The 27,429-nt window shown below is 48.0% G+C and overlaps 4 protein-coding genes and 1 long non-coding RNA gene across 5 annotated transcripts; all 5 read right to left on the reverse strand.

Annotated features, from left to right (window-relative positions):
* Window positions 1–4,002: 4,002 nt before the first annotated feature.
* Window positions 4,003–4,713, reverse strand: LOC120700346 (NDR1/HIN1-like protein 3). Its single transcript, XM_039984568.1, has one exon. It carries the CDS (start codon window positions 4,711–4,713, stop codon window positions 4,003–4,005), a length of 711 nt encoding a protein of 236 aa, XP_039840502.1.
* Window positions 4,714–15,041: 10,328 nt separating this feature from the next.
* Window positions 15,042–16,116, reverse strand: LOC120696768 (NDR1/HIN1-like protein 2). The gene has a single exon (XM_039979749.1). It carries the CDS (start codon window positions 15,924–15,926, stop codon window positions 15,306–15,308), a length of 621 nt encoding a protein of 206 aa, XP_039835683.1. The 5' UTR covers window positions 15,927–16,116; the 3' UTR covers window positions 15,042–15,305.
* Window positions 16,117–18,714: 2,598 nt separating this feature from the next.
* Window positions 18,715–19,649, reverse strand: LOC120700520 (NDR1/HIN1-like protein 3). Its single transcript, XM_039984779.1, has one exon. The coding sequence runs from the start codon at window positions 19,555–19,557 to the stop codon at window positions 18,919–18,921; it is 639 nt and encodes a 212-aa protein (XP_039840713.1). The 5' UTR covers window positions 19,558–19,649; the 3' UTR covers window positions 18,715–18,918.
* Window positions 19,650–22,144: 2,495 nt separating this feature from the next.
* LOC120700521 lies at window positions 22,145–22,675 on the reverse strand. The gene has a single exon (XR_005685930.1). It is a non-coding gene; the product is annotated as an uncharacterized LOC120700521 (long non-coding RNA).
* Window positions 22,676–26,101: 3,426 nt separating this feature from the next.
* Window positions 26,102–27,337, reverse strand: LOC120696769 (NDR1/HIN1-like protein 1). The gene has a single exon (XM_039979750.1). It carries the CDS (start codon window positions 27,160–27,162, stop codon window positions 26,533–26,535), a length of 630 nt encoding a protein of 209 aa, XP_039835684.1. The 5' UTR covers window positions 27,163–27,337; the 3' UTR covers window positions 26,102–26,532.
* Window positions 27,338–27,429: the final 92 nt, after the last annotated feature.

Consider the following 27,429-nt stretch of genomic DNA (forward strand, 5'->3'; position numbering starts at 1 on the left):
GGCCGGCCTGCCCAGGTCTTGGAAGCAGAATACCGCCTGGTTCTGGGTCCACCCCAGCCGCGTAGGCGGGGCCGTGGCCGAGACGCGTCGCACGGTAAATTCGCGTGGAATTCCCACGCGCGCGACGCCGCCGGCCACCGGAACCTGGACGGAAGGAGAGCCGGCGAGCCCGCGCCGTCACCGTCGCCGTCGCCTTCGCGCGCGGCCAGTGGTCGGGGTCGGGGACCGACGGGGACGTCCGTGCGCCGGACTGACATGTCCTTTTACTGTACTGGCCCTGGTTTTCGTGCCTTCATGCTGAGCAGCAGCAGCAGCGCCGAGTGGATTCAGGCTACCCGCACAGGGGCCTCTATCCCATCCTCTAGTATCAATATACAAGAAGAAAAAGCTGCAGCGGCACCCTGCATCGCATTCGGTAACGAAGGGAAAGGCTCTGGATCCCCTACTGCGAGGGGAGATACAGGAGACACGCTAACGGCCGACGTGGCAAGGGCCCGCGTGCCCACCCCGTTCTCGCGCCGCTCCGCCTCCGCCTCCCGACGCCACCTTCGTCGCCCCGCGCCGCCTCCGCCTCTACCTTCACGGTGCTGCCTCCGCCGCGACGTGCCGCCTCCACCTCCGCCGCCCTCGCGAAGCCTGCCGTCGAGGGCGGGGCTTTGCTCCTCCGCCCTCGCGAAGCCCGCCGCCGGGGCCTTGCTCCTCCGCCTCCGCAAGGCCCGCTGCTTTGCTGCACCTCCCTGCTCCCTCCCGTGCGCGCGCAGCCGCCGCTCCGCCTCGCCCGCCTCCGCGCGTGCCGCTCCGCCGCCGTAGCTGCTCGCGGCCGCTCTGCCTCGCCTCGCCATGCCCCCAGCCCGCGCTGCATCTCCGCCGCCGCCGCCCGTGGCGAGGCCTGTGGTCCGCACCACCGCCGCGATGAGGCCCGCCGCTCACTCCTGCTTCGTGCCCCGCCCCTCGCGGGGCCAAAGACGAGAGGAGATGGCTGGTGGCGAACAGGAATCCAAAAAAGAGAAAGCCATGGAATCCAAAGACGCGTGCAGACAGTGCCGGCCCAGGGCCCATGGCAGGAAGGGCCCAAACCCAAGTATATACATGTATTATGTATACAGCCCAACCCAACAAGCAAAGAGGCCATCAGGCCGCCAGTCGAACCGTCATCGTGGGGAGAAGCCAAATCGTCGCCCATTGCGCCGCTCGCGTCGCATCGGTAATTTGGCATGGCGATCCAAGCCCGGCCCTGGGGCAGGGCGAGCGAGGCCACCGCCCTGGCCCCTGCTGATCGAGGGCCCCAAAATCTTGTATATACAACAAGCGGACTTGGTTTAATTTTCTAGAACAAGAGGGAATGAGCAAACTTGGATCAATTTTCTTGAATGAGAGGGCTGCTTGCGTATTAATTAAAGCACTTGCAGTAACAGATATAATTAAACACCTACTCAGATGTTAACCAATATGCATTCACATTGCTTTGTTACGCTCACCTAGACTCATGCCTCTTGAACACCTACTCAGATGTTAACCAATATTTACTCACCACTTCAATGCACAACTGATTATTGAATTTATGCGTTCATGTTTCTTGATTGTATAAACTCATGTAGAACAATCGGTATGTGTAAAATGTATTTATCTGTACGTGGGAAAAAGAAGAAAATGAGTAAATGACTTGCTAGAATTCTAAAAGATAACAACTGGATTCTTAAAAAACCAATACTCCTCTAGTGAGGAAAAATACGACATTTCGTACTTTTTCTGATGTTCGAGATGCAACTTTGAGCAGGATTTTTATACAAAAAGTTAGAGTTATAATGTCTACTGAATTATGGGATTATGATAACGATATTGAAGTCAAATCTATGAATGATTGATTAAGCGTCATATATATATTTAATCTGAGAGAGTAGTACATGCTCTTGCGGTACATTAAAATTTATTTCACAATAGAAATAAAAATATATTGCTGTCATAGGGCCTCCGGTTTTACTTCGCGCCCGGACCCCTAAAATCTCAGGGCCAGCCCTGTCGCGATCGCGCCGGACTCAGTGCCGCCGGGGAGGCCGTCGGCGCTCGGACGACGGCGGCTCGTCTGGTCTGGGTCTCCGCGTCTCGCGCAAGCGCACTAGGCACTGGCCGCCGTAGACACTGATTTGTGGTCTCGCGGAAGGAACTCCAGGCCCTCCTCTACTCCAGTCCCAGCTTCGTGCGGTCGTGCCTCCGTCCAGGAAGGATCAGGACTCCAGGTAGCCACTAACTAGCACTAGCTTAAGTTTGTATTGTTATTATGGTATTCCAGTCTTCTATTTCTAAATTCTAATACTCATGTGCTCATATTTTCCTTCTAATTTAGAGGTTAAAATTTAAGAATGTTGCCTAAGAAATATTTGTCAGGGGCTGAGAAAAGAAAACAAAAAAATCTAGACTCTAGAGGGCCCGTTGCGACGACTTCGCCATAGAGCCTCCGAAATCCTAGGGCCAGCACTGCGTGCAGATCAAGTGCCAAGTGGCCAGTTCCTGCCACGTCTGCTGCGCAACACGTGCTATATGCTACGCGTGCAGAATCCAAAGACTAAGATAAATCGGCTTATCTTACTATTACTAATTGGATGATCCTTTTAAAGCCTTCAGGCGAAGCCACTTAGGATCCTAGGGGGACAATCTAAAAATAGAGAAATCCTACGAATTCTCACAAATATCAGAAACATTCGGCCATCAATTGACAACTCTAATCATATTAGCCGTTGCATCTGTTATCTTTTTAATAAATTATCCACTTTTGCCATTATGATAATAGACTAAAGTAACCCCCTAAACATGTATCTAAATTACCCACATCTACCATTATAAAAAGTAATCTAAAGTAACCCACTAGTCTTCATGTAAATTACCTACTTATGTCATTATAAAATAATATCAAATAACCCCCTAAATTTATATATATATATAATCCAATGATAACATAATAAAAAGTTAAAATAAACCTAAAATCTGAATCAGAATTATATTATCAAAATAAAATCTTAAAGAGCATCAATATAAAATTCTAAATTACTAATTCTGGCATTAAAATATATTATTTTTGTTATTATTTATATAAAAATACTAACCATAACATGTTTGTCACCATATATTCATGTATAAGAGAAGAGATAAGAATACTAATTTTTATGTTGTTCACATAGCTCAAACAAAGTGTTCAATCAAATACATATCAAACATATTGGATGGGTGATGCAAAGTGAGAAAAATATATTTGTAACTAAACATATCACATTTATTACAATTACATAATGATACATATGTATCTTTACCGTACTGGATTAGAATATTTAATAATTATTTAAAGAGAATGTAAGATAAATAATTATTAGATATCTTTAACTAGCCCGTGCGGGAGCACGTGTTGACAGATTAGTATATTAATAAGAAGGAATCAAGTACATCAGACCAGTCTCATGCTTTAGCAAGTGAAGGAATCAAGAGTACATCACACCAGTCTCATGCTTTAGCAAGTAGGAGTATTGCCATTACTCAAAAAAAAAAGTAGGAGTATTGCCAAGCGAGGCAACAATTAGTGTGCAGAGGGAGATCAAACTGAGAAGACCGGTGTCTCCTGCCGTTGTCGACTTCTTGGTCCAACTGTTGAGCTAGTGATGAATGGATAATACAATACAATATATAGTAGATTGAAGGTTCAAAATAAATGGCGTCGCTGTCATCATTCCCTCCTGAACAATAACAGCAATCTAGCTTTGCAGGAATTCACTCGAGAATGGCTCAGCAATCTCCAAGCAATGAAAGCACAAATGCGCACAGCTGCTCAAGCTCAACATTCACTCGCAAAAGAAGAAGAAGAAATCTACTCAAGCAGTATTTTTTTGGAAGGATTGGTAGGAGTACTGCCTTGCCACTAAGGAGGGAACGAGCCATGCAAGTTCTTACATAGTGATACTACTACATAAAGCTAGCTAATAAAAGCTTAGTGATAATATTACATGGAGTACCATACTACCATCGGGGGTACTTGACCCTGCACTGGTCGCCGGAGGCTACAGCGCCGCCGACGCCGACGCCGACGCCGGGGCCCCGGCCCTCCGCCTTGACCGGGATGCTCAGCGAGCACCGCACCCTCGTCTTCTGCCGTATCGTGGTCCTGTAGGTGTAGCTCACCCGCAGGTGCACGTGAAGATCAAGGCTCACCGCTCCCCCGCTCTTCACCTCGGTCTGGAGCTCCCCGGCGGCGTCGCTGGCAACTGCGACGCCCCGGCCGTAGTCGAACTCCAGCCTCACGTCGTGGCTGGTCTCCGTGCGCTGGTAGAACTCGGGCGGGGAGGTGCCGTTGGCGGCCGGGCCGAGGACGGCGTCGCGGAAGCGGAGCTCGGCGTTGATGGTGTCGTAGTAAATGTCGACGTCCGAGCTGGGATTGAAGAGGCTGAGGTTGACGGCGAGGTTGTAGGAGACCTCTCCGGCGGAGGAGGCGCTAGAGACGACGGTGAGGTTGGAGAGGGTGGCGGACGCAACGGTGGCGCGAATTTGGTGGGGCTTGTAGAAGGCCCAGCAAACGAACATGATGAAACCACCCAGGAAGAGCATGACGAGGCCACCCACCACCTGGAAGAGTAATAAGCTGCAGAGGGTTTCGCAGCACGTCGGCTGGCGGGCCTCGTTGTCGCCGGACATGGTGGAAACATGAGGAGGAGGAGGAGCTTGCTCCTGCATCGCTACTCGCTAGGCAGTTGCAGAGGCAAGTTTGTGGATGGATGTGTCATGTGTGGGCTTTCTGCTTTTTCACTGGGATACCGCGCCGTTTGAGCTGTATTTATCGGTGATTCCGAGAGGTGAAGAGGATGGAGAATAAAATAAACAGTATAAAATGATATGTTTAATCTACCGCTTCAAAAGGAGTCTAGTAACCTCACTTGTTCCAATGTGAACGGATACTTGCCGCCTACATTTCCAAATTAAATTTGTTTGAAAACTGGAAAAAGAAAGTATGCATGTCCAGTTCTTTCCATTGAAGATGCAAAAATTTTAAACGTAGGATTTCACTTAGAATTGATTATATTGACAGTAAATCCTCATAACACCCTCTGTTGTGGAAAGAGAAAAGAAGAAAACATTCTCGGTTCATATATACTAGAGTGAGCATGAAAGTGTAGCAAGTAATTACAAGTTCATTCAGGGATAAGGTTAGCATTTCGATTACATCATTTTAGGTCCGTATTTCTATTTCTATCTAATATGGAGTATATGAATGAAAGCCAATGACGGGGCTACAGACCAAAGTTTTCCTCTCCCTGTCGTCCCTTCTAGTGCTACAGTATAGAGAGGCGACTGGGAGGCGGAACCGCGTCCGGGGCCTAATCCGCTCCCTCCCCTCCTTCTCCGGCGGCCTTTCCGGCGCCGGGAGAAGTAGGGGAGGGGGGGGGGGGGATTCGATCGCCGGTGTGCATACTAGCTAGGTCCTCAGATCTAGAGTAGTCTAGGTTTTCTCCACGGCGACATGCTCGTCTGGAGATTTTGGTTCCTCGCCGGCGGCGGATCTTCGGCATAAGGCAAGGACAGCTTGTCTCCGGGGCTTGCACTTAAATAATGAGGCTGCTCAGAGAACCTTCTACCGGAGTGGCGGCTCCAGCAAGCGACGCCGTGGACGAGGGGATGACATCTCTGGATCCAGATCTGGGGCGAGTGCGTGCTCCCTCTTCTTCCATGGCGGTTTCCCTATCTTTGCTGGTACTTTCTGCTCTCGGTTCGTTGTGATCTTCCTCTTTGTGTTGGGGAAGGATCTCCTGTGCTCCTCTGTGGGCTTTGTTTCCTGGGTCGGCTTCTGTGCCGGCGGCGGAGTGCGGTGTTTGCTTTTGCTCTGCTTCGTTGTAACCGAGGCGTGCGTTCGGCCTCGGGCGTGTTGGCGAGGATGGGTTGAAGGGCCAGGAAGCTCGACTGCCAATGCTCCGTTATCGCGTACGTGCTGCGGTTTACTTTTGGTCAGTTCCTTTGCCTTGGATCGTGGTGAAGTTGGTGGTTGGGGCTCTGGATGTGCTCAGGGTTTCATTTACCGGACCGGCCAAACCGCCGGGGTCCGGTACCGGTATACTGGTCCGGTTTGGCCGGAAACCGGTCGGTACCGGTCGAATTCAAATTTGAATTCAAAAAACTCAGTTCAACCGGTTCATACCGGTTTACTGACCGGTTTGAATTCAAATCCAAATTTAAAATCGCATGTGTAACCGGTTTGGAACGGTATACCGGCCGGTTTGACCGGTTTACCAAGTGGGTCTTAATGGGCCGTCTCATTTTTTTCTTTTCTTTTTTGGTTTAACTTTAAATGCCCGAAAAGTATGTTAAACGAACGAATTTTTGAGAAAATTTGACACCATTAAATTCGTCGCACCTTGAAGTATTTTTAGGAATTTTTCATTTTTTTGAATTCAAATTTGAATTTTGAATTTGGGCCGGTTTGGTACCGGCCCAAAACGGAACCGGACCGGACCGGTTTGACCGGTAACCAGTCAAATTGGACCGGTTCCCACCAGTTTTCTAAGCTCGATGTTCTCCGACGACGAGCACAGCGACGCCGTGTAGAGGAAGAAGATGAAGACGATGGACCCGGTTGTAATTTCTAAATTTCTTAGGGTCCCTTCCGTAAAAAGGGAAGCACATGTACTTGATCCTTTTCACCCTTTAATATGATGTTTTCCTTTCTCGCAAAAAAAAAAGAATGAGACCCTGTTTAGTTTCCACCCCATAAATCCCGTAAACACAAAAAAAACATCACATCGAATGTTTTGACACATGCATGGAATACTAAATGAAGTCTATTTACAAAAATTTTATATGGATGGGCTGTAAATCGCGAGACGAATCTAATGAGCCTACTTAATCCATGATTTGCAACAGTGATTAGATCTGTCGCGAAAAGTTACACCCATCCCTGAAAAGGTTTTGCAAATAGATTTCATTTAGGCCACCATGCATACAAAATTCTTTTTTTTTTAAATGTGCGCACTAGGAAGGAGAGGAAACCAAACACGACCTCTCTCTCTATCTATGCGTAGCATATATGAAGCGTCCTCTCATAAGAGAAGACTTAAAAGTGATACAATATCAGTCCTAGGAGGCTGATAACACTTTTATTACATCAGATGATACATCACCGTACAACTCTACGCGGAAGTGGGCAGTGAAGCGCCACTATCGCGAGGATGACAACTAACACCCACACAACGATATTAACTACGAAGAGGGGGTCATCAGAGTCTTGCGCCATACGGAACTTCCTACGGGTGACCCTATCCACAGGCAAGGTTGGGTGCAGGACGGAACCTCTACTTGACGTCTTCGGGAACGAACTCTGGATCTTCCTCTGTAAAAATTAAGAATGGGGTGAGTACAAACGTACTCAGCAAGTCCAACCACACCCACGGAGGGGTATAAATAGAATATAATGCACAGGATAAATCAAGGATAAGGCTAGCGTTTAATTTGTGGAAAGCTGATTTTTATGCAAGGGTTCATTTGAAAGAAAGGATTTTCAAAACAAGTTTTCTTTGTACCGAATAACACATAATGTTGGCCCACACATGACCCAAATTTTAAGCTGCTAACGGACTCCTCATCCGCCGTAGTACACGGCACAACGGCTGGACACATTCCCAAAACAACTCACGCCAACCCATCCCAAAATAAACACTAGTTATGTGACCACACCGTAACTCGCCCAGTACCGTGGGCATGGCTATTCGAATAGATTTTAACTCTGCAGAGGTGTACAACTTTACCCACAAGCGGGGTACCACAGCTCGAACACCGTAGTGTCGGTGTAGATCCCAACAAAGCCATTACCCACCTTAGCTAGACCTGACTAGCCATCACGGGATCCACCAAGGGGTCATCGACCTATCACAGAGGTTATAACCGGGGCATAAGTCACATAGAGCTAATCCCTTCTCCTTGATCACCCGTTGCCCTCAGCTCTCCTAATGGCTATCAGACTAACTAGTGGGGTTTATGCTAAGCCGTTGTCCATTCAACGGTCGAGTGGTTTGCACGGTAATAGAGTTAGGTGAGATGACACACCAACTCGGTCCTTAGTTGTGACAAGATGGATATCTCCCTTCCTTGCTCTACCACACCGGTACAAGCACACCAATCGGCAAATCACACAGAAGTGCCATCCATCCCGTCTAAACTTATCCTTCGAAAATTTCACATTTTTCCCTTACCACACACTCACACATTTTCCTTTTATAAAACAAATTGTATTGTGTTTAAGGTCCTAAGCGTTCTAGCAGCGATTAACGTCCAAACACATTCAGACATTAATCTAGGTGGTCAAGGAATGGTTATAACAAATCAAGGGGTGGCTATCCAACCATGTTTTAGCAGCAGGCAAAACATATGCAATTTTATAAAATAGGCAAATAGGTTGTGTTTATAAAAACTAGGACAAAACATGCATCAAAGGGCGGGATTTAACTTGCCGTCTTCAAAGCCTTCCGGGAGGTCCTGGTCGAAGTACTGTCCTTCGGGCTCGGGGTCGCGGAACTGGTCCTCGTTCGCTTGCTCGCAGTACTGCTCGTCGACGGGTTCTCTCTTGTTCACACCGTGATCTACAACGCATACAAACCAACACACAATCAAGAAAAAGAAATAAAAGTTTTATCGTTGAGCTCGAATCGAAAACAATTAAGATATGGAGATAGGAGTAATATTTTTGTGCGATTTTCTAATGGCATGGCCAAAACTATGTTAGAAATGGCGTGATAAAGTTTCAGGTCGATCGAAGATTGTTTGGCGCATGAAATGATAGGCCGAAGAGGGGTTTAGGGTTAAACAAGGATCCAGGGGCTCATTTGTAAATAGTTTTGTAATAGAAAAGGACTTAGTTGTAATTTCTAGAATTATTTGGGGCATACTATAAAGGTGTAGGGGTCTATTTAATATTAAGTTTATATGGTGGAGGCTAGTTCCCTGAATAAATAAAAGTGAAAGGGCCTTTATGCAAAAGTGGCATACAAGGTGGGGGGCTCTTAACCAATGTAAGGATCGATGGACCAAGAGGGGGGGGTGAATTGGGCCTTTTTCAATTTCTAAAACAAAGTAAAGCAACCTTAACATATGCAAAGCTAGTAGGGCACCAATTCACCAACCGGATAACTAAGCTACCTACACAAGCTAAGAGAGATAAAAACAAAGTAAAGCCTAGCAAGGTAGAGCTAAGTTATGATCTCTAAGTCAAGCACATGAGTAAATTGCAAGAAAGAAAATGCTTGAATAAAGAGAGTGGACAAGAGACGACCGGATTTTTTCCCGTGGTATCGATGTGTTGGCACACACCCCTAATCCACGTTGTGACACTCTCAAAGAGTCTTGTCACCTCCCAAGTCACCGAGACGAGGGCGCTCACTAAGAGTCTCCGTTCACCATCCCGGCGTGGTGGAGATCAAGCCACGTACAATCTTCTTCTCCGGGCTCCCACAATCCTTGGCAAGCTCCGCGAGAAACACCCCGATCACCAAGATCGCCTAGGTGATGCCAATCACCAAGAGTAACAAGCTAAGGCCTTCACTTGAGCAAGAACCGATCACCAAGAACGGATGCACACTAGCTTTTCTCTACTCAAGTCCTTAATCTTGCTTCTTGATTGATTGAATGCACAAGTATGTGAATGATGAAGCTCAATGTGGCTCTTGACTATAGTATGAGTGTATGGATGTTGCCTGGTGTCAAGAGTGGGCGAAATGACCCATTGGAGGGGTATATATAGGCAGCTCACACAAATAGAGCCGTTGGAGAAAAGCTGCCAGAAAACTGCGTAGCGCCGGTTAATCCGACGTCCCTCCATTTGTCATCGTCGGTTTAACCGGTGAATGTAAACTGCCTCTTCTGAAAACTAGCCGTTACAACTGGGGCAGATTAACCGACGTAGCATCGGTTTAACCGGTGAGTGTAGTTGTCCACTGAACCACTGAAAAACCAAGTCTCTGGACAACTGCACCGACGTTAACTCAAACCTATCGTCGGTTTAACCGGTGAGTACAACTTTTAAATTCCTCTGAAAAACCATCTCACTGGTCAATTGCACCGACGTCTTGATTTAAACAGCGTCGGTTTAACCGGTGTATAGAACTTGAAATACCCTGGAAAAACCAACTCTGGACTAATGCACCGACGTTAATTTCAAACACGTCGATTTAACCGGTGTATTGAATTTGTCCAGACTCTGCTGACTTCGTTTAACCGACGTATAGAAAATTGAGAGCGTCGGTTAAACCGGTGTATAGACTTTTTCTGATTTTGTCTTTTCTGATTTGAGTCTTGAATGAAATCCAAATATTCTTGAGATATAGTTTGAGAACCACTTATTTGAACTTCTAGAAACCTGAGTGACCATAGTGTGCATCCATTTTCAAATGATCATATCCATGCTCAAGTTACTTAGCCTTAACCCCTCTTAATAGTGCGATCACTACAAAACTATAAAATCTATACTAACCTAAGTGTCCTTCTCAACCTTGTGACACTTAGGACTAGAAAGATCCTTAGCCTTGACATATATAAGTTGAAAACCGAGATCGCCTTTTAGAATAACCGAAATTGAGGGGCCTCTTTTGACATATGACCAAATGAGCGATAATGATCTATTAAGCTGCACAAACTCATTAGTCACAATAATGGTTGTCATTAATCACCGAAACATACCTTGAGGGCCTAGATGCTTACAACCAAATAGGAGGGAAAGGAGGGGGCTGGGTGCAAAATCGCCCCCTTTCTTCCTCCTCTCGCCAAGGACAGAGGAAAGGCCGGGGAGGGCGCCGGCGGCCCTGGGGCAAGGCGGCGGCCGGACCTAGGGGAAAAGGGAGAGGGAGCTGCGGGGAACTGATTCCCGGCCTCACCTCGGGCCGAGGTGCCTTGTGGTGGCGGCTCCACTGGCGCAGGGGAGGAGCTAGGGCGGCGGCGGCGGTTTGTGGTGCTTGCGGGCTGCGCGAGGAGGCCTTTTATAGGCGGGATGAGGAGGTGGAGGAGGGGCGTGGCGGTGGCGGCGGCCGGCGAGCGTTGCGGCCGGTTTTAATGGTGCTGGGGCCGGTGCGGTGTCGTGACGCGGCGGCGGCGCGATTCGCGGCGGTTCCAGTCGACGCGACGGCTCGGGCAGGCTCGCAGGCACGTGGAGCGGCCGGCGTCGAGCAGAGCGGCGCGAGCGGCGAGGCCGCAGTGCTGCAGCGGCGGCGGCGCGCGCGTGTGCACGGCCCAGGGGGAGGCGCGCGCACGTGGGCAGGCGGCCGGGCTGGGCGAGGTGCGTGGGCCAGGGGAGGCGTGCGCGCGGGCAGGCGGTGAGCCGAGCGGCGCTCGGGGCGCGCGGCAGAGGAGGGGGAGGAAGGAGAGAGAGAGGGAGAGGGAAAAGAAAAGAGGAAAAGGGAAAAGAAAAAGAAGAAAAAGAAAAAGAGGAAGAGAGAGAGCTGGCGGAAAATTCGGCGGCAATCGCGACGGGCGGTCGCGCGTGGGCGACCGGCAGCCGCGCGACGCGGGATGGGACGGCGGTGAGGAAAAAGAGGGAGGGTACGGTTGGCTGAAAAAGGAGAAGAAAAGGTGGAACGATGATCGGGACAGCGGAATTTTCTGGGAAAGGAATTAAAGTTAGGGTTAAATGAACTCAACGATGTAAAGAAAAATTTTAGCGCGTGATTTAACGTGGTAAATTTTTGGGATGTTACAATATAGCACTAGCACGTGTTGCACAGCAGACGTGGCGGGGACTGGCCACTTGGCACTTGGTCTGACTGAACACTTTCGTTGCATTCCTACCTGGCTACGGTAGCTGGCTCGGCACGTGAATCCACTCCTACGCTAGAGGCGCTGCTGCTGCAGCTGCATGGACGGCGAACAGCGAGCGCGGTGCATCATGCACGTTGTGGATGATCGAAGCAGGGCACGAGCTGGTCCGAGTTGGCGCGGCGCCTGGCCAGCGCCTGCATGCGGCAAAACGACCACGAGCAGCTCTGCGGCTCTGCCGCTCCGCACACCATTTCTTTTCTTGTTACTATTGCCTTCTTGCATGGCTGCTGCTATTTCCGGTTGAATTGAGATTTGGTTCGGTTTGCCTTTGCCTGCTTTATTTCTCCCATTCTTCCTATTATATTGCACTCAAATCTGCTTTGGCTTGCTTTTGTTTCTTCTTCTTTGCCCACTGTCCTCTTCCATTGATGGTGAGTGCTACATATATAATGCAAGTTTTCATCACCTTTTGTTTACAACCGTCTAATTAGAACGTTTAATCATTTGTATTTTTTAAACCCCCCCCCACCGCCCACCCCCCCTCCCCCCCCCCCACCAATTGCACTTCTCACTTCTGTCTATGGAGAAGAAAGTGCCAATGCCTAATATTGTGGCTTCCATTCGTGGTGCGCGTACGAGTTACTGAAAAGAAACAAATTATGTAATTTTAATATTAATTTTCTGCATCAGATGTATTATTTTTTATCCGTATTCTTCTTTAGAGACAATTGTAAGCTTGTAACTCCTGAGAACATTATCGAGATAAGATAGACTAATACTTCTACTTGACTGTGCAAGGGGACAGGAAAGCCCAATGCTGAATTTGTAGTTAACCGTAAGTTTCATAAGTTACGGTCGATTCTACACACGGACTCACCCCTCTCTCACTCCTCTTCCCTTTCTCCTTTCTCTTCCTTTTTTCCCTCTCTCTTCCCCTCTCCTTCCGGATCCAACGGGCCTGTGATGGTGCAGCGGCGGCGGCGGCGGGGTGGCGCGGCGCGGCGCCGCCGTGGGGAGGTGCGGCGGTGGTGGGACGGGCGGCGCGCGACGGCAGGGGCGGCGGGGAGGCGCGCCGCCGGCGCCCTGCCGTGCTGCGACTCGAGGTAGGTCAATTTTTTCTTTTTTTATTTTTTATTGCAAAAATTTTTTTTCATCCGGATTTTACTTAATTTTGGATGTAAAATTTTTTTATCTCAAGTTTTTTTTGTTTTGAATGCAATTTTTTTACCCGAGCTTTTTTGAAATAAATAAAAATTTTGTCTTTCAATTTTTTCTCATCAACTTTTTTTTTCTCCGCACTCGATTTTTTCCATTGAAAAATATTTCCAAAAACATTTTATCTGAAAACAAAAAATACTAAAATAGGAAAAAACAAATGGTCGCCCGTAAACCAGCAGCGCCCACAGAAGGGGGGGGGTTTATATTAATTACAAAGTCAGCCTTATTAGTTACTACAGTAGGTTATTACAATGTAAGGCCGCAACTTCTTTGTCTTGGTAGGTTTTTTTTATTGCTTTCTCTCTCTTTTTTTAGACTTTTTTTTAAAATAGTCTAAATTATTTTCCTGAACTATAGCCAAAGTCTAGATAACCCCCCTAAACTATAAATTGGTTCATTTTACACCCTAAACTATACAATTTAGTTCATTTTACCCCCATAATACAATTTGTCTTTTTTGTTTCTCCATACACAAGTTGAATTTTAGCTTCAAATTTTGTAGAGTAGTAGTAGACATCACAATGCATATTAAAAAATTTGATATAAAATTTTCATCATTATTTTCCTTATAATTTTGAACTTCAATGATTAATTTATTATTAAATATCCTAACCTATCAAAATAATAATAATAATAAATTATGATATATTTTTTTAAGATGTGTTATGATGTGTACTATCATCTTGTAAAATTTCAGCTTAAGACTCCACCTATGTAAGGAGAAATAAAAATACAAATTGTATTAGGGGGTAATTTGAACTAAAATGCATAGTTTGGGGGGGGGGGGTAAAATGAACCAAACAATAATATAGGGAGTTATCCAAACTTTGGCTATAGTTTAGGAGAGTAGTTTAGGGAGTTATCCAAATATATTACAACTCAGACACTCACAACGTACACACACTCACCACTATGAACGCACGAAGGGAAGCTCTACTCTTATAAGCATATTCAAAGACTGAGCCGACAAATCCTCGAAATGGACGAAGTTATCAACGGGAACGTCACCTACCACTAAAAGCACAATGTCGTTAAATCTTAGAATATTTGCTCCCACGAGGAGTCGAACCCAACACTGTGCTACCAAGGCTCAACTAGACTCAGTCAATTGTAGTATCATTTTCTTTACCTGCAACTTCCTTCTACTATTAATACCATGTTAAATGGAAAAAAAGAGAATACGGATTAATAATATCAATTTGAATTTATATCTAAAACGAAATAGAAGCACAATAAAAAATGTACAGATGCAAAAGAAATATTGCTAAATTTGAACTAGCTTAGACTATATAGTTGGCAGTTACTACTATTTCAAACAATGCCATAACTGCTTAGCAAAATGTTCTATGTTTGGTCATAATAATAACCAGATCTTCTTATGTATTCCCCATAATTGTAGCATGGTGTTTTTTTTTTATGTTCCCACATAAGCTGGATTACCTATTCTTCACAATTTCTAATAATCAAATAGCAAAAAAGTAATAAATATGATCGCATGTGAAGGTGCACATATAATATAATGTATACTAGTTACCATTATCAATAGACCGTGACCATCAATTCTCTTAGTTTGTTGGGCACGAGCCCTGTTTCTTCTCGGCTGCTTCGGGACGTGACAGGGGGGGGAACAACGCGTGCGCTGCAACCACCCACCCAACCGTTTTGGCATATGTATTGGAGAAGACTTGGAAGCAGAAGACTTGATGCGCTGCCCCCTAAACGCCAGCGGGCTCAGGGCTTGGAAGCAGAAGACCGGCCGGGTCTGGGTCCACCCGGTGGTGCGCGCCCAGCCGCGTAGGCGTAGGCGTCGTGACCGCGGCCGATCGAGACGAAGCCCAACACGTCCCCAGCAGGTAAGTTGGCGTGGAATTCCCGCGCGCGCGACGCCGCCGGCAGCAGAGGCCGCCGGAACGTGAGCGGAAGGAGAGCCGGCGAGCCCGCGCCGTCGCCTTCGTGCGCGGCGAGCGATCGCGGACCGACGGCGATGTCCGTGCGCCGCGCTGACATGTCCTGTACAGCTAACCGGAACAACTCGGCGAGCATCAGAACGAATGAAATTCAGAAGCAACCTCGTTCTTTCCGTAAGCAGAAGTTGCTCAACGAACAGAGACCTGCACGCGGCAAACGTTCAAGGGATTCGTTACTGTTACAGCTCCCAATTGAATGGATAATCCAATAGTAGATTGATGGCTCAAAATAATGGCGTCACTGTCCCTCACTCCTGAACAATAACAATAAACAATCTCTGGGGCTCAAGCTCAACTAACATTTATTCGCAGAAAAAACAAAAGAACGATCCACTCAACCAGCTGCATTATTCATCAGTAGTTGACCCTGCACCGGTCGCCGGAGGCCGCAGCGCCGCCGACGCCGGGGCCCCGGCCCTCCGCCTTGACCGGGATGCTCAGCGAGCACCGGACCTCCGGCTTCAGCCGCAGCTTGACAAGCCTGAAGAACTTGTATCTCACCCGCAGGTGCACGTGGAGCTCCAGGCTCACCGCGCCCCCGCTCCTGATCCCGGTCTCGAGCTCTCCGGCGGCGTCGCTCCCGACGGCGACGCCCCGGCCGTAGTCGAACTCGAGCCTGACGTCGTCGCTGGTCTTCCTCCGCTGGTAGAACTCGGGCGGGGAGGTGCCGTTGGCGGCCGGGCCGAGGACGGCGTCGTCGCGGAAGCGGAGCTCGGCGTGGATGGCGTCGTAGTAGATGCCGACGCGGACGCTGGGGTTGTAGAGGCTGAGGGTGACGGCGAGGTTGTAGGAGACCTCTGCGGCGGAGGAGGCGTTGGAGACGGTGAGGTTGGAGAGGGTGGCGGAGTCGACGGTGGCGCGAATCTGGTGGGGCTGGAAGATGGCCCAGTAGATGAGCACGAAGAAGCCGGCGGATACGAGCACCACGAGCAAGTTGCAGCAGCACTTGACGATGCAGCTGCCGTGGCAGCACATGGTGGAGAGGAGGAGCTTGCTGCCGCCGCCGGCTCGCTAGTTGGTCGTCGACGCGGGAGACGAAGGATTGAGGGCGCGGTCTGTGCCATATATATTGGTGATTTCGAGCTGGCCGGCCGGGAGGATGGATGGAGAATTAAACATAGAGATACCATGTGAGTATTGAAGTAGTAAACTTCATAGCAAGTGCCAAGTGGTTAGAATCAGTTAGCTGGAGAGCTTATTAAACACACAGCATGGTTATTATTAAGCTGTAGTCAAATGGTAGTACGCAAAAACATTTCCTCTTTTTTTTTCTCTATATTAATAACGCAATTGGATCCATTCTAATTGACCTTGACCAGCTCTTGACACCATTTAGTCATTTGGTTTATTGGTCCGATGCGTGCTTCGAGGGGCCACCGTGTGTGCAGCACATGCACGCTACCAGAACCAGCTGCGCACAGCTTTTTTTTTTTTATTTAGGGACTGCACCAGTTTTATTATCAAGTAACACTATAGCCGGTACAAACTCCATCCGGAGGATTAATGAACCATAAATATCACCCTACATCATTATATATCGAGCTTCTTGCTATTCTGTGGCCATCGCCATTTGAGTTCCTGCCTTCATGAACAAAATTTGCCTTTGCAAAGCTCGTCATCTCCGCTTTAATATCCCGGACAATGTGGCCATACAAGCCCATGCCTGGCCCCTGTATGCTACGCGCCACATTCACACAATCAAATGCGATCGTAATCCTCAGCATCCCCAGATCTCGCGCAAGAGCAAGCCCTTCCCTGCCGGCCAGTGCTTCTGCAATTTCTGGTGAAGAAACTCCCGTCACCACGAGAGCTGACGCACCTTGGAAGATGCCAGCTTCGTCTCTCGCTACCGCTGCAACGGCTGCCATAGATGAGTTCTTAGACAGTGCTGCATCGACGTTGATCTTCATCATTCTTTGTGGTGGCGGGATCCATCTTTGTGCTGGCATGTTGCCGGAAGTCCGGACGTGCGATGAAGGTGGGCCCATCGCGAGCCAGCCCAGCGGCTCGTAAGTCTCGCTCGGGTGGGCTAGAAAAGCCCACGGGCTACACAGCGGAAGGCGCGCAGTTTGCTTTGGGCTGAAAATCATATGGGCCCCACCAGATAAAGGATGCGCTGTTAGCCGACTTCACAAAGATCACCCACAACATTTTTTAGCTCACGAATGAGAGATTCGCGCTCACAGATGTCTTTCTTTTTTGCATCGTCTAAAAAAATGTTGGAGGCTGCCACGGGGAGAGGGCTCTCCCGATAGGATTCGGTCCCCTCCTCCTTTCTCTATCTCTCTTATTCTTCCTCGCCTCCGTCTCCCTCCTTCCGCCCCCGCCGCCCTCCGCTCCCACCGCCGACCTCCCTGAGGACCGCCACTTCAACCCCTCCCCTTCCCTTCCCTTCCCCCTCCCTTCCCTCCCATCCGCCTCCATCCGCCCCCGCGGCCGACCTCCCCCTCGCCGGCATCGCCGCCGGCATGGACCACCGCTCGAAACCCCTCCCCTCTGCTTCCTTCCTGTCCGCCTCCACCGCTCGCCCCCGCTGCCGACCCTGCCCACTAGTTGTCCACCACACCGCCGGCCTCGCCGCCCACAACCCGCCTCCTCCGCCGGGCCGCCCGCTGCCCACGGCCATCCTTCTAAAGCCGCCGGCCATGGAAGCTCCCCCAATCCGAACCCCCAAACCCTAACCCGAGCCCTAACCCCGCCGGCCTCCGCCACCTCCCCGGCCGGCGGCGACCCCACCGCCGACCGTCCTGCCCACAACCCGCCGGAAGAGTTGGTGTCCTCGCATGAGTTGGAGAAGAAGAGAAGAAAGTAGCAAATCGAGGAAGTTACTTTCTGCTAGGTGTTTAAGAAGGTAATAAAAGGGCTCTCGAGATATGCTTAAATGGAGAGGGCTCTCCGTTTAGCTTCTACCAAAAAGGTTTTTGCAGCACCTAACACTAGAAAATTTTAAATTTATCTCTCTCTCTCTTCTACATACCGAGCACATCTTTATCTTATTATTTGGCCAACAAACGGAGCCTCCACATTCGCTCTCAAGGTCTACAAATTCTCACGTTAATCGGAGAAAAATAGAAAAATAAAAATTACCCACCACTGCCATTACGATAAAAATTAGCATAAAATACCCTTGTGCCTAATTAAAAATCACCCACCAATGCCATTATGAAAAATTAAATTTAAAATACCATTTAGCTATGTATGAGTTAGAAATATATACTATTAATAAAAACTAAAGCTAACAACAATCAATCAAAATAAAATGAAAATAAGAATAATTATCTGCATAATATTATTAAAGCTCAACAAATCAAATTGTTATTATAGGTAGATCATAATTGAATTGTTTTAATAAACAATAAGACATAATTTGATAAAAATTAGTCTAAAATATCCTTGTGCCTAATTAAAAATCACCCACCAATGACATTATGAAAAATTAAATATAAAATACCATTTAGCTATGTATGAGTTAGAAATATATACTATTAATAAAAAACTAAAGCTAACAACAATCAATCAAAATTAAATGAAAATAAGAATAATTATCTGCATAATATTATTAAAGCTCAACAAATCAAATTGTTATTATAGGTAGATCATAATTGAATTGTTTTAATCAACAACAAGACATAATTTATGATAATGAACAAGATGATGTATGGTAAAAAATAGTATAATCTTTAAGTAAGGATATAACGACATGCAAATTTTTGAATTTTCAACACTAGCCGCGTAAATGTGCAGGCTATATGCCTAGTTTTTTCTGAAATGGAAAGTTTTATTAATTTCAACAGCGTTACATACACATCTAATATATAGGAGTACATGCTGATTACAAGGCTTAAATAACCAAACTCCGAAACACATTTTTTTTAACCGAAACCACGTTTGGCCGCGCGACTTGGCCAAGTACTCCTGACGTGGCTTTACAGTTTAGACCACTGCCAACCACAACCAGCATTCATCATCAGTACTTGACCTTGCACCGCTCGCCGGAGACAAGAAGGCCACCGACGCCGTGGCCCCGGGTCTCCTTCCTCACGGGAATCCTCAGCGGGCACGATATCCTCGGCTTCTGCCGCAGCTTGAACATCCTGAACACGTACCTCACCTGCACGCCCACGTGCAGCTCCAAGCTCACCGGCCCGCCGCTCCTCATCTCCTTCTCCAGATCCCCGGCGGCGTCGCCGGCGACGGCGATGGCGCCCGGCCTTCCGTAGTCGAACTCCACCGTCACCACCTCGTTCGTCTTGCTGCGCTGGTAGAATTCGGACGGGGAGGTGTCGTTGGCGGCCGGGCCGATGACGGCGGCGTCGCGGAAGCGGAGCTCGGCGTCGAGGGCGTCATAGTAGATGTTGACGCGGACGCTGGGGTTGTAGAGGCTGAGCTTTACGACGAGGTGGTAGGAGACACCAGCGGCGGAGGCGGCGTTGCTGGAGACGGTGAGGTTTGAGAGGGTGGCGGAGTCGACGGCGGCGCGGATGTGGTGGGGCTGGAAGATGGCCCAGTAGATGAGCACGATGAAGCCGACGGTGAAGAGTAACCCGAAGAAGCCTCCGCAGCACTTCCCCGCGGCGCCGCCGCCGCCGCTCCGGCCGGTGGCCATGTTTGACAGGAGTGGCGGAGGAGGAGCTTGCTGGCGCCGATGAGCTTGATGCAGTGGTGCTTCCGGTCTTGGTCGATGAGATGACCATTATTGGGCCGCTTGGGCTACATATGTAGTGGTGATTTGGAGCTGCTGGGATGCAGGCAGGGGAACTAATACCAAGCTAATCATCAGGGTTTCGAACATTCTAAGCACATGCCTCAAGGAATGCCAGTGGTACACAAACACAACGCATTGGGCAGCATATTTGTAAACTTTGCACGCGCGTATTCTGTAGAGATGTCAAATATCCACAAAATTACATTTGTCATACATGAGTTTTTGGGTGGGCTGAAATGTATGTTTTGCCATTTCCATGTAATCTCGCTCTACTACTATAGTTTACCGGAGGGAGACAGTACGAGCCTGGTATCAATCTAATTGTCAATTGACCATGACCATTACTGACAATACAGTCCATTGAGATATAGAGCTGCATGCACCAATTGGCCTCCTCTTCGCCCTTTAGGCCTTTAGCGCGGCACCTTTCTGGTGGCGCGTGCGATCAAAGTCTTGGGTCTTTGTTTATACCTTGAGTGCTCGTGTAGTCAAGTAGGAAGTAGGAAAAATAAATGGTTTCTATGCAACGGTGGCAGACGTCTCAATGTATAGTTTTATTACACAATTACTAATAAGCTGATAATATGGTAACCGAGCAGGATGAGTGTTATGGAGATGAAACTCCCTCTCTCATCGCATGAAGCTCCACATCCTATCCTCATAATGACCCTGCAATATCAGCAATTTTGCTTGTGTGGTATAAAAATTTAGTGCCTATGAAATTCTTACGAAATCCCCCCACTGAGACTGATCTTGGAAAATAATTCGTAGCAATTCTTTGCTTAGTTTAATTTAGAAATGGATAGAGTCAATCATGAACCTCTGGTGCCAAGGGAAGAGAGGAAGAGAAACAACATACGAATTGATACGCCATTAACCATATATCATCAATAGAAACATTACAATCATAACCATTATGATCACGGGACTCCTCCATGCTAGTTTCATAACATATGCGAGTATTCGACAGATCACACCTATTAAGTTCGCTCACCTTTTTCTTAATTACCCACATGCCATTTGAGACTAAATACAAGCAACTTCTATTATTTAAATGGTCTTAGGATTTTATTTTATTTTATTTTATTCACTTAAAGGGGCATATGCCCCAAATGGAATCCAATAATCTTCACCAAATTCTAAGGGACGCGAGCCAGGCCCACTTCAATTCAAGCGCATTCAATTAAATACCTATTATTTTTATCAAAATATATACTATGTACTATGCATATGCACCGAGAAAGGAAAATAACACAAACCATTCACCATTTCAGCCCAAAATAGAGAAAGCACACCTTCCTGGTTCTCTCTCTCTCTCTCTCTCTCTCTCTCTCTCTCTCTCCCCGCCACCACCCCAATCCGACATGGCCCAAGGGCCCAAACTCTCTTAGCCCAATTCTCAAATCCAGCAACAATCGTACTCTATTTATTTTTGCATGCGAAAGGGTCTGTAGTCTAGTGGTTACAAGAGCCTCGGTAGCACCTGAGGTCCTGGGTTCTACTCCCCATGGGAGTGAATATTCTGGGATTTAACGGCTTTGTGCATTCAGTGGTAGGCGACGTTCCCGTCGACAGCGCCTGTGGTGATTTCGTCAATCTCGAGGATTTGCCGGTTCAGTCTTCGAAGATGCTCATAGGTGTAGGGTTACGTGTGTTCATAGGGGTGTCGTTGTGAGTTTTTTAGTTGTATTGTGTAATCTCAAAAAAAATATTTTTGCACTGTTGTTCTCTATTTTCATGTAACAGAAGATTTCATTTTCCTCAAAAAAAAAATGTAACAGAAGATTTCATGTGCTGTTTTAGTTCCTCTTTATATTTCAGGTGTTGCCACTTTTCATTTTATACAATTAGTAATTTGGATCAATTCTATGAATTTGTGATTCAATACTCAATTTTATGCTGTATATCTTCTATATATTGTACAGGGAATACTATACAATGCAACAAACAATTTCACATGCAAAAATCAGGATGTAGTCTCGCAAAAAAAAATTCGTTAAAATTTTGAATACCCATCTAAATTCTGGGCCTGCCTTGAACAAGTAACATGTCCATATATTGGACTACATTTGCGCAAAATTGTATTTCTATAGGCATCGTAATTGTATGGTTTGTCCACATCATCTCTACTTAAACAAGGCTCTCGGAACATATCTAGATAAAAGAATCAGCCTTACATACAGATTAGGAGCAAATAAATCAAATGTTTAATTGCTGCATGTTGTCTCACGGTCAAAGGATTTGTTTATTAGCAAAATTTGCAGCGAGGCCGTCAAGTTTGCTAGAACTTGTCACTACTCCACTTCAAATTTTCATTACTTAGCTAAAAGTATGCAATATCCCCTACAAAACAATGCTCCCTTTTTTTTCCCATAAAACGCCGTGTGTATTATAGAATCCCATCTCCTCGGATTTAAGATAGAGAACATTTAGAAAAAGACTTGACGTGTAATACGCATGCATGTAATCAGATTTCACATGGCTAGTGTGAAAAAACAATAAAACCTGCTCCATTGCCTCTGGAGTAATTTATTTGTCTAATAATACAAAACTAAGAAACATCTTGAGCAACATTAAAAAAACACTATTACAGGTCGATCGGTAGATGTGATTTGCTCAATGTAAAAGAAAAAAGAAGAATCGGACAGGAAATGAATCGGAAAACAACATTATTGCGCGTGTAGAGATCCATCGATGCCGTGGCGGTGGCGAAGGACGGACGTGGACGATCGACGAGCCCTCCCTCGTGCTTACGGGATGTCCCACTTAGCCGCCTTGTTGGGGTCCGAGGGCCCCTTGGTGGCGGCGATCTCCAAGCATTTCTTCTCGCAGTCGGCGGCGCCGCCGAGCGGGGAGTCCTTGAGCTCGGCGCACCCGGCCTTGCAGTCCATGGCGGCGCTCACCCGAGGGGCGGCCTCCAGCGCCACGGCGACGACGAGGAGCGCCGCCACGAGGACGACCATCTTCTTGCTGGCCATTTTCTTCCACTGCTTGTACGAATGCTGAATGCTCTGTGGCTGATGGGTTTGGCTCTCTCGAGATGTATATTTATATATGTTGGATTGGTGAGAGAGAGAGAGAGAGAGAGAGAGGGGCCACGAGAGCTTCACGCTCTACCCGTTGTTTGTTCGAGAAAGTACACCGTACACCTGGTCTGAGCTCCGATCCATTTCTGTTGACCCAGCTTCTTGGGCTGGGATTAACGGGCCACCTGCCTGCGTCCAACAACAACATGCGCGAGGGAAAACCTTGAGGCCCAGGTAACCGTTTCGGCAGCCGGGCTTCCAGGAGCGCAGCTCCACCGTTGGGCCCAACCCCAAGCTAGCGAAGAAAATGGTCGGTGTGGGCCTTGTTTTGTCACTGCCAATTGGGCCAATTTCCGCTCTGCTAGTTTTCTCGCTGGTCCAAGTTGTCTAACTGCCGGTTTCTTTTTTCTTTTCTTTTTTTTTTTTTAAAAAAGAGCGGGAGCATGCTATGCTAGTATATCGCTGGTCTAATAACTAACTGATGATGTGATTCCTCTCTGAAAAAACTGATGACATATGCTCGAAATTACGCTGGTAAAAATTTCCATAAGGAAAGGGAACTCGAGATTGGGGTGGTGGTAGCTTGTCAGGAGGACCCTTTTATGATTTCAAAAAAAAAGGAGGACCATTTTGTTCTTATTCCGATCGTTGGATGGAATGGAGCATCGCCGGTGTGGCTGCACGAACAGAAATAATGGAAGAAGAAGAAGAAACAGATCGCGTCCAGTTTGAAAACAACGGGCCCCCCTCCACCTGCTTTCCTGCCTGCATCTTTACACAGGTCAATTTCCCCAACTACTGTATTTTTTTTTGGCTGCAGTTGAAAATATATACATCCATCAAATGGCAAGAGAGAAAAAAGGCAACCCTGATTGCGTGCTTTCTTCCACATCTCGAGCAACGAGTGTGACTGGGATGGATATATTCAGCGCGCGTCGTCTGAGATCACTGGTGGTACACTGGTACTGAGCTCACTTTCACCTGGACACACTTCACCATCAGACATACTCGCCTCGTTGGCCATGCATGGCTGGCGGAGGCCAAATAAATCACCACCGTCATCGTGCAAGAGGTGATCCGACGAACAGGGCACGATCGATCGGTGAGAGAAAGGAGAACGGGATGCCTTTGGATCGTCGTGTCCTTCAATTTGGGTGGGCTCGCTGGAGATCCAGTGGTTAGGCCGGCGGCCCTGATGCTGCTTGCATGTAGCACTAGCTAGTAGCAGGCGCAGGGATCCATCCGTGGACGCTAACGAGTAACGACGCCACGCCATCATCATCTTTAAACTTTGGCCTCGCCCAAAGTCCCTCCTTTTCGATCTCTCCTGTCCTCACCCCTTTTGCATTTCCGATCGTGCGCCCCTCATTTGCGCATTATTATTTCAGCGACTTTATTCGCCGGGGGGTCAGGTCTGCCATAGCCTAGAACAAAAGAACAATCACGATGACTCGCTCACCCAGACATCTAATGTTGTCCAGTAGTGGTCCAATATATCCCCGGGCCCACCTATTCCGACGTCATTGCCACCGCAGCAGCAGCAGCCAAGGATATGCTATATGCTATTATAGCCTCGCTCAGTTCTGCAGGCTATAGCAGTGTTTTTCTCTCACGCCAAATCAGCACCAGTCACCAGCAATATCTTTATTTCACAGCAAATCAACACCAGCCACCAGCCATAGCCGGCCGAACATTCTCGCACTCTCTTCTTACTTTCTGAGCTCCAAGCAAAATGAAGCAGCAAGTAGTACATTAGTAAGGGGAGGTCTGGAGACTTACTTAACCCACAAGCCCAAGAGCGAGACGTCTTCATTCCAGAAGATGAATTCTCGCTTTCACCACCGCCCGTGGGCCGTGGGCATCTATCGGAGCGGTTTATTTGGCCCTGCAGGTGGTTAGTTGAGCGATTTGGTCGACTCGTCCTGTGATTTGACGATAAAAAGACGAAGCGAACTGCCACGATCATCTATCTACTAGGAGCCGAGCCTCTGCATAGGGGGGGACAAATTAAATCGGTGGCAGCACCAAACGCCGAGATGATGACGATCAGTTGGCAGGCAGCACAGCGATCTATCGGGCAGTAGGAAGCGATTGCTTTCCATCTGGATGGATGGGGGAGCGCGTAGAGGCCAAGGCACCGAGCCATCCCATCGGCCATGGCGCAACAAGTAGAGGAGGAGAGGCGAGACAAGCGACCGGCCGCTCAAAAAGGTGGTGTGTTGCTTAGCCACCAATGCAATGCTGAGGGGATGGCAAGGCAACGCAGCAGGACGAAGCAAAGGAAAGCGACGCGCCAACGCACATGCACGCGGCGGGTTCCCATTCTGAATTCCTGATGATGCATCATCCGCCGTTCCCTCTCGCTCTGAGAAGTTGCATTTCTGCTCCACCATGTTTTTAAGGAGCATGGTTTTCAGAATGGTCCGTATACAGGCATAGCATGTTCAGAATGGTCCGTTGCCTGACAAAAGGAGCATGGTTTTCAGAGACATTATTGAATCGTTTGGCCGCTGCAGCAACTGATGGGGATGGGGCCACTTTCTTCATCCCATCCATGACTCCATCGACACCTATCGATCGTTTCTTTAATTCTTTTATATTATTATTCTCTTTTCTTCCCACTAAAAAGAAGCTTTTGGTGCAAAGCTGAGAGAAAAAGAAAAGATAAAAAATGTCACAAAGGATGATATACTGGGGGGGGGGGGGGGGGTTGAGTAGTATATTTCTGTATAAACCTAAAGTTTCTGCCGTGTTCTTACTTGTCTAATCTACCATTGCTGCTACTGCTTAAACTATGGACAGGAACAGATTCCAAAGTCAAAGTTCCAAATTTATATTACTGGTAATTTCTGTTGCCAGAATATATGCTTCCACATGCGAGAGCAAGCTCATGCATCGGCAATTGGCAGGAAGACTACTCACTGCTTTGTTGTGCTTGTGTGATGTCTTCTTCCCCCAAGGTTTCTTTACCGGTGAAGTGAAGATCAGAGGCTCCCATCCAATGTGTGTTGGAGACTTGAGTGAGAGCGAGTGATCAACCACCGCTTTGACGCTTTGGATCACCAGGAGAAGAAATGGAAGATCAGCAGACCCCATGTGTACTTGGGTTTCCCCACACCAAATCTCGGCTTTCAACTCGGAGCAACGGCTTGCCTCGGATCTGGTGGTTGCCACCAAACCCCTTGCCTTGCCCCCCGCAAAACTCCAAAGCCCAGATCACGCACTCGAACTGCTGCTGCTGCTGCTGTGCTGGTAGAATCACCAACATGCAACGAACATGGTTTGGCCGCTCCAAGGCCAAGAAAAACGCAAACCAATACAGCAAGAACAATTTTTTTATTTTTTTCAGGAAAAAGAAGAAACAATGAAATTCCAAAAAAAAAAGAGGAAGGAAATGCAAATCAAGGACTCAACCAATCTCATGAAAACGGCTACCCCTTTAATTTCGCATCAAAAAGGTTTATTGACAATTAAGCTTCCTTGAACAACAGTAGTAAATCCCAACCAGCTAACGGATGAAAAAGGGCAGCATATATATAAATAGTATATATATGACCATTGATGGATCGTACTACTATTATAGTATTAATCAAGCCTACCGAAAGAAAAATGAAACATCCTTTACATTTTTATACGCAGCAGCAGCGGTAGCAGAATCGTTGATGGATTCACTTCACTGGTACGTATTGAATTGATCGGTTATTTCCGCATCGCTCTGACCCTGAGCATCAAGAAGAAGATCTCTCTGCTTCCGCGGCCTCTGTTTTTGCCCCCTTCTGCATGCTATGATGGACAGGCAGACACTGACAGACACCTACCTCCCCGGCAGCAGCAAAGCCTTGGTAGCTAGCTAGACCTCGACGCGGCAGGAGGTGGTGGTCTGGAACTTGAATCCGCTGGCCCCCGGCGCGCCGTTGCCGCCGTTGGTGACGAGGAAGGCCGGGCAGGTGACGAAGAGGTGGTAGTGGCCGGAGATCCAGCTGCCGACCTTCCAGCGGACGCGGCCGTCGATCTTGACCTGGAGGATGAGGTAGCCCGCCTGGCAGTCCTGCTGGAGCGCGGCGGCGAGGTAGGGGGCGAAGGGGACGTTGGGACCGGCGAGGACGGGCGACCAGACGTCAACGTCGCCGTGGCCCTGGTAGACGGGCGGGAGCGAGGCGGCGACGGTGATCTGCTGGTACTTGTAGGAGGCGTAGACGTCGAGGCGGTCGTAGTAGACGCCGACGCGGTCGTTGGGGTTGCGGGAGGCGACGGTGACCTGGAGCGTGGTGGAGAGAAGGTTGGAGGAGCCGTTGGAGAGGTCGAGCTGGCGGAGGGAGGCGTCCTGCAGGAAGAAGCGCGGGTGCGTGGGGCGGAGGACGAGGTAGACGATGAGCGCGATGATGGCGACGATGAGGGCCAGGCCCAGGAGGAGCGCGAGCAGGCGCCGGCACGAGCGGCGGAGGTCGTCCTCGCCGTGGTTGCCGCAGTCCTTGCTCATGGCTGGCACTCCTTCCGATCCTTGTTGGGTTGGTTTCTCTTCTCTGATGTAGAAGGGGAACGAGGAAGGGGAAGGAAGAAGAGGAAGCAGAGGAGGAGGTGGAATGGTTTGGTGGATGATGCAGTGTTTGGGAAGCTGAGTAAAGTGGGCGTTATGGGTCAATTAATAGGCAAGACGGGAGAGAGATGGAGAATGGAGACGAAGGTTGTGTTCATTTCCAAAATTTCTTGTTCCAAACTTCGCTATTCATATATCATATTAAATTTT

This window comes from Panicum virgatum, chromosome 3K, assembly GCF_016808335.1.
Source record: "Panicum virgatum strain AP13 chromosome 3K, P.virgatum_v5, whole genome shotgun sequence".
Taxonomy (NCBI): Eukaryota; Viridiplantae; Streptophyta; class Magnoliopsida; order Poales; family Poaceae; genus Panicum; species Panicum virgatum.

Bases quoted from the DNA above. Each gene is read 5' to 3' on its own strand.
- LOC120700346 (XM_039984568.1), bottom strand. From the start codon at position 4,713: ATGCAGGAGCAAGCTCCTCCTCCTCCTCATGTTTCCACCATGTCCGGC.
- LOC120696768 (XM_039979749.1), bottom strand. From the start codon at position 15,926: ATGTGCTGCCACGGCAGCTGCATCGTCAAGTGCTGCTGCAACTTGCTC.
- LOC120700520 (XM_039984779.1), bottom strand. From the start codon at position 19,557: ATGGCCACCGGCCGGAGCGGCGGCGGCGGCGCCGCGGGGAAGTGCTGC.
- LOC120696769 (XM_039979750.1), bottom strand. From the start codon at position 27,162: ATGAGCAAGGACTGCGGCAACCACGGCGAGGACGACCTCCGCCGCTCG.